The sequence below is a fragment of the Anoplopoma fimbria genome, chromosome 8, assembly GCF_027596085.1.
Source record: "Anoplopoma fimbria isolate UVic2021 breed Golden Eagle Sablefish chromosome 8, Afim_UVic_2022, whole genome shotgun sequence".
In the NCBI taxonomy this organism is placed as follows: Eukaryota; Metazoa; Chordata; class Actinopteri; order Perciformes; family Anoplopomatidae; genus Anoplopoma; species Anoplopoma fimbria.
This window is the reverse complement of record NC_072456.1, coordinates 28,415,513-28,422,168: the sequence shown is the minus strand read 5'-3', so window position 1 is coordinate 28,422,168 and position 6,656 is coordinate 28,415,513. Positions and strand designations below refer to the sequence as shown.

Genomic DNA, 6,656 nt, shown 5'->3' with positions numbered 1-6,656 from the left:
ATGAAAGCCCGGCCGGTTTAATTGCAGCTGGAGGGTCCACTTTATGGCTCCCAGAGGAAGTCCCAGAGGCTGAACCCCCTTTAAAGCTTCAGCTGCATTCAGACTCTTTAAGGTCGTCTAATCACAGTCCTGAGCTCCAGGGGAAAGCAGAAGTGCACCAGCTGTTCTCAGACGTTAAAACATTTACCTCTCCTGTCTCCTTCCAGTACTCCACAGACCTGAAGAAGCTCTACTGCCAGATCGCCAAGACGTGTCCCATCCAGATCAAGGTCCTGACCAACCCTCCGCAGGGCGCCGTCATCAGAGCCATGCCCGTCTACAAGAAGGCCGAACACGTGACGGAGGTGGTGAAGCGCTGCCCCAACCACGAGCTCAGCCGCGAGTTCAACGACGGTACGTTACGCTTGGCTTATTTCAGATAAATAAAAACAGGTTTCTCTTCGGGGGAATCGTGGTTTTTATTGACATCAGTCGCTGCTTCCAGGTCAGATCGCTCCTCCCAGTCACCTGATCCGCGTGGAGGGAAACAACCACGCCCAGTACGTGGAGGACTCCATCACTGGGAGACAGAGCGTCCTGGTTCCATATGAACCGCCTCAGGTGAGAACTGACGGACTGTGTCTCATGGAGGACTAGGAGAAAGAATTAAAGATTATAAAAAATAGCTTTTATTTTAGTGACAGTGTCCCTTTAATTCGTCTTAAAAGGGCGGGGCCACGCGGTTTCATCTTCTCAGCCAATCACAGCTTCAGGAATGTTCATAGTGACATAACTCCATCCAGTAATAATGTTTAAATACTTATGTTTGTATTAGTTGTCAGTTTCCTACTTTTTGTGAATCAAATCAGCAAAATCTGTCCGGAGTTGTGTTCACTCGTCTTTAGATGTTTGAACAGTGAACTATGAATAGACACTATTTAAAACTCCATTTACGTGCACTTAAATGTGCATGTTTCTGGTCTCTGCAGCTTCTTGAGCCGACGTCCCTGGAGTGTCTCTGTAGAAATCTATCATCGAAGAGGACGATCAGAACTGTTTGATTTAAGTTCATGTTCAACATAAAGTTCCTCACTGACGTGTCTCACCCTCTTTGTCCTCCTCGTCTCTCAGGTCGGGACAGAATTCACCACCATCTTGTACAACTTCATGTGCAACTCCAGCTGTGTGGGGGGGATGAACCGCCGGCCCATCCTCATCATCGTCACCCTGGAGACCCGAGAGTAAGAGACGCCACCTCGTCCTCTTGGTCCTCTCTGTCTCCCAGTCGTTGTATAGTCACTGGGTTGTGTCTGACCTGCTGTCCTTCTCCTCCCAGTGGACAGGTGCTCGGACGGCGCTGCTTCGAGGCCAGGATCTGTGCTTGTCCAGGCCGAGACCGGAAGGCGGACGAGGACAGCATCCGCAAGCAGCACGTGACGGACGCCACCAAGAGCAGCGACGGTACGAGGCGCCCTGCGTTGTCATGGTGACGGTGATGATGATGTAATCGACACCAGCGGTTCTAACTCTCCTCTGTCTCTCTCTCGTCCTCTCAGCCTTCCGCCAGGTGTCCCACGGCATCCAGATGTCCACCATCAAGAAGAGGAGGTCCACGGACGAGGAGGTCTTCTGTCTGCCGGTGAGCGTCCCTCTGCAGTCGTTTTTAAATATTCATTATTAACGAGGAGCTTCCTGAGCCTCTCGCTGACCCGCCGCTGTCTCCTCCTCCAGATCAAAGGACGGGAGATCTATGAGATCCTGGTGAAGATCAAAGAGTCTCTGGAGCTCATGCAGTTCCTGCCTCAGCACACCATCGAGTCGTACCGGCAGCAGCAGCAGAACCTGCTCCAGAAACAGTGAGTACCATCCACCTCCATCGTCCTTATGAGGGACATCTGGAGGTTCTCCCTCCAGGTCTGTCTCCAGATCCTCTTTAGACTGTTTATAAGAAGTGGACGTCGTCATGGTGACGTCTGTCGTTGGTTTGTCAACTGACCTTTTGAAGTATTAAACCAGCAGTAAATAAGGTGTCGACTGATCAACCAGGACTGAAATCTGGAGGGTTTCCACGTTGAGTCAAAGAAACGGTCACAGGACGGTTGGTGGGACATGAACTCTGGTCTCCTGCATCCAGTCAGTCTGCTGCACTCGACTCCACCACAGTCTGTTCACAGGAAGAGGAGGGTGTCATTGTGATGTCACTGGATGGTTTCAGGATGTTGTGAAGCCTCGGGCCATGTTGATTTTTTGCAACCAGTGAACAGTAGTGACCATATATGGAGTGAGGAGGAGTGACGTAGAGACGCCGTATACGTCTCTGGTGTGGACCTGTCAATCAGTGTGTAGCCCCGCCCTAAAGCATCCCCTGCTTTATGGTCTGTTTGACTCTAAATGGAGCTTGAGGTTGATGACTGGATACATCAAAATGTATCTGGCAAAGGCACATTTTTCTGTTTCTTTACAGCTCCTCTAATGGAATACTTGAACACACGCATCCAAATATCTTTCAAAACAGTAAAAACACAACTATCTGGTGAACATAGAGGAGCATTCAGCAGCTGCAGAGACAGATGTTTCTCTCTCTAAAGTTGGTGGAGACTAAAAGCAGAGAGGATATTGGACTCACATTCAAGTGTCCAGAAACTTGACTATAAAAAACGAGTCATTATCAATAACTAAAGTTGTGTTTGCGCTCAAGCGTCTGGTTTGAATACGTGTTTCTGTTTGAGCTGCAGTGATTTCACTTTATGAAGTGGATCGTCCGGTAGAAGAAGCAGGTTTCTTGTTTCTGTTGGTCTGTTGGTTTTCTGATGAATGTCCGTGGACGCTTTGTTGAGCAGAAGCCTCCCAAACACAGGCGGTGACGCCTTTGGGTGCTCTGCCAGGTTTTTACACAACAGCAGCACAAAGTGAGCTCCTCATCCCGGCCTAATTAAAACGCCCTCTTCACTGAAGTGATAGTTTGTCACTGATGATAATTATTGTTATGTTCACGTTTCCCATTCAGAGACCGGCTCACTCTTTAACTGGTTCTTTATTCTGTTTGTTACCGTCCAACCATCAAATATTAATAAGCATTTAATTAAAAGACATTATATTTAATCTTGTATTGTCTTGGATAAAACCAGGTTTAAGGTTTGTGTTTCATTTTTGACATATTTGAGTCAACGGTTTTTACTGAGGGGATTATAGATATCTCTTTGTTTCAATTCAAAAATCTGAAACTCCTATCAAGAGCCAAAAGAATGTCTCCATGTTATTAGTAATAAATGTTGTATAAATCAGGCTATGAATGATATCTGAACAAACCCCTCTGTGTTAACCTTCAGAATATAGAGAGGAATGAAGCTGTAAAGTTTGGTGTATGTAAGAGCTACTGAAGTGGAGATTTATGGATCAGAGTCTGAGAAAAAACTCATTTAGAGAAAACGTCCTTTAAAGATATGTTTAGTTAAATTACATACATGTTGAAGACTCTACAGGTGAATAGGGTAAAAAAATAACTAATAGATATCAACATGAAACTTCACCAGATGATTACTGACATTAAGATGATTATTATTTGTATTACAAGTTTTCTGAAATGTTATGTTTAAATATGCAAATGAGGCATTATAATGGTAACTTTTGGTGAATTTAGGAGAAATCTACAGACGCAAACAGACAAAGTAGTAAAATAAATGTTTTCTTTAAACTCGTCTGAAAGAAGACGAGTGTGAAGAACCTTCTACAGTCTCTCCTTAAATACTGAGTTTTCTCAGTGAGTCTTTAGTCTCTGTGTCAGTAGAGCTCCTCCTGCTGGACTCAGTCAGTAACTACAACACTGAGTATAACAACACAGTTACATCACTCTTCATCACTGACTCTTCATCACTGACTCTTCATCACTGGTCTGATCCTCTATCAGGTCTCTGCTCCTCATCTTCATCCACCTCCTCCTCTGTCCTGTGAGGGAGTATTTATTTCACCTCTTTCTCTCTGGTTCCTCCTCCTCCTTCTCCTTCCTCCTCCTCTTCCTCTTCCTCTTTCTCCTCCTCCTCCTCTCCTCCTGCAGTCTGATAAAAGCCCGTCTAGGTCATCTCATGGAACCTGCAGGAGAACAGAGGCGGCGCTGCAGCTCCTCCTGAATCTCTGCTCCACATTCCTCCTCCTGCTCCTCCTCCTGCTCCTCACATGGACCTCCTCTCTGTCTCCTCTTATGCACCTCAACTCCTCTTCTTCTCATCTCCATTCCTGCCTTCTGGGAGTAAGACACGGACTGTCTCTTCTTCGTTGGTTTATTGTTTCATCTTCTTTGTTCATAAACATCATTGATAGTGTTTGACAGGTTTGTCATTGAGGTCAGATTGATTATTGATCACTTTGTGACGTGTTGATCAGGAACCGTCAGTTTATTGATTTGGTTTTGAAGCTGGATTATTGTTATTGATGCTGGTCATGTTTTATAAAAAAAAAGACTGCTTTTTGAAGAGATGATTCTGAGAGCTTTGTATTTGAAACTTGTCTCCTCCTCTCCTCCTCTCTCCTCCTGTCTCCTCCTCTCTCCTCCTCTCTCCTCCTGTCTCCTCCTCTCTCCTCTCCTCTCTCCTCCTCTCCTCCTGTCTCCTCCTCTCCTCTCCTCCTCTCCTGTCTCCTCCTCTCCTCCTCTCCTCCTGTCTCCTCCTCTCCTCCCCTCTCCTCCTGTCTCCTCCTCTCTCCTCCCTCTCCTCCCTCCTCCTCCTCCTCCTCCTCCTCTCTCCTCTCTCCTCCTTCTTCCTGTCTGTATCTTAACGTGATGAAGCTAACTCTGTGTAACCTCCTCTTGTCTCCTCCTCCCTTGTTCCAGGACCTCCATGCAGTCTCAGCCCTCCTACGGCTCCTGCTCTCCTCCTCATGGGAAGGTGAACAAGCTCCCGTCGGTCAGTCAGCTGATCAACCCCCAGCAGAGAAACTCTCTGACTCCCTCCAGCATGGGAGGTCTGACTGACAGTAAGTGTGGCTCCTCCTCTCTCTTCCTGTCTGTCTCAGGCCACGCCCCCTCTGCCCCTGTCCCTCCTGGGCTCATTTTATCCTCATAAAGTCTGCATGTCCGTGCAGGCAGGAGGGGCCCTGAACGCCTCACGCCCCCCCCCCACACACACACACACACACACACATAGAGCACCTCCTCCTCTAAAAGAATGTGATCCCTGTGAGACTCTCCTGCAGGACCTGTTGTGATGCATCATGTGCCATGTTGAGAGTAACCTCTGCATGCCCCCCCCTCCCCCCTCATGTGTTGACGTTGCGTGCTCTCTAAACCCCGAGCGGTACCTGAAGGCTCCTCTTGTCTCCTCAGTGACTCCCATGATGGGCTCTCACATCCCCATGAACGACATGAGTTCTCTGAGCCCTACTCACGCTCTGCAGCCTCAGCTCCCCCTGGTGCCTTCCTCCCACTGCACCCCCCCTCCTCCATACCCCATGGACAGCAGCATCTCCAGGTACCTCAGCAAACCACAGTGGACACATCGCACCCATCAGAGCCAAAGATCAGCCACACAGCAAATATTAGGATAAAAAGACATAGATAAACGCTGGAATAAACACTGAACAAAATCCAAGAGACCTCAGTTGAAAGGGTCTCTTTGAGGCGGCTTAAAGGGCCAGTGTCTTGCATTTAGTGGGATGTATTAGCAGAAATGTAATAAACATTCATAACTATGTTCAATTAACTAAACTAATCGTTACCTGAGATTGTAACGTACCCTCAATCTAACCCTCGCCACTAGAGGTCACTAAATCCTACACACTGCTCCTTTAATCCCAGAGGAGCTCCTCCTCTGACCTGTGCGTTAACCTTCATTATTTTAATACCCTGTACATTTAGAAACATTTGAAGGTCAAGACTCATAAAGTTATTTTCTTTCATCAATCAAAACAAAACAAATATCACATTCTTTACTAACGATTTCCCTCCACAATTCACTTTATTGCTGATGTATTAGCTCATAGCAGGCTGCGGTCAGAATCATGAAGTCAGTTTATGTGATGGTGTGTGTTGGTGTGTGATGGTGTGTGATGGTGTGTGATGATGTGTGATGATGTCTTGGTGTGTGATGGGCACTGACCCTCCTCTTCCTCCTCTTCCTCCTCAGCTTCCTCATTCGGCTGGGCTGCGCAGGCTGCCTGGACTACTTCACAGCACAGGGCCTAACCAACATCTACCAGATCGAGAACTATAACATGGAGGTGAGCCCTTGCCTATCCAACACCAGTCATTTGATGGGTTAGAGAGGAAGAGTGGCCCCCCACCCCCTCCCCCCGCCGATACTAACGCTCCCCTGTGTAATGACCAATAGGACCTGTCCAGGATGAAGATCCCCAACGAGTTCCAGCACGTCATCTGGAAGGGCATCATGGAGCACCGGCAGGCTATGGACTTTTCCCCTCCTCCCCACATAGTGCGCACCACCAGCGGGGCCTCCACCGTCAGCATGGGCGCGTCCGAGGCGCGTGGCGAGCGCGTGATCGACGCGGTGCGCTTCACGCTGCGTCAGACCATCTCCTTCCCTCCGCGCGACGAGTGGTCCGACTTCTCCTTCGACCTGGACTCCCGCCGCAACAAACAGCAGCGCATCAAGGAGGAGGGGAGTGACGGGGACACCACACCTGTCCCACCTGTCCCCACCTGTCCCACCTGTCCCACCTGTCCCCAA

At 48.3% G+C, this 6,656-nt stretch overlaps 1 protein-coding gene across 1 annotated transcript in view; it reads left to right on the top strand.

Annotated features, from left to right (window-relative positions):
* The window catches only part of tp63 (tumor protein p63), a 31,050-nt gene extending 24,663 nt beyond the window's left edge, over window positions 1-6,387 (top strand). The window contains exons 6-14 of the mRNA XM_054603500.1: window positions 207-393; window positions 485-600; window positions 1,111-1,220; window positions 1,316-1,440; window positions 1,536-1,618; window positions 1,711-1,835; window positions 4,805-4,947; window positions 6,096-6,189; window positions 6,300-6,387. Coding sequence (XP_054459475.1) covers window positions 207-393; window positions 485-600; window positions 1,111-1,220; window positions 1,316-1,440; window positions 1,536-1,618; window positions 1,711-1,835; window positions 4,805-4,947; window positions 6,096-6,154 — 948 coding nt within the window. The 3' untranslated portion in view covers window positions 6,155-6,189; window positions 6,300-6,387. The remainder of the gene's footprint in view (window positions 1-206; window positions 394-484; window positions 601-1,110; window positions 1,221-1,315; window positions 1,441-1,535; window positions 1,619-1,710; window positions 1,836-4,804; window positions 4,948-6,095; window positions 6,190-6,299) is intronic.
* Window positions 6,388-6,656: the final 269 nt, after the last annotated feature.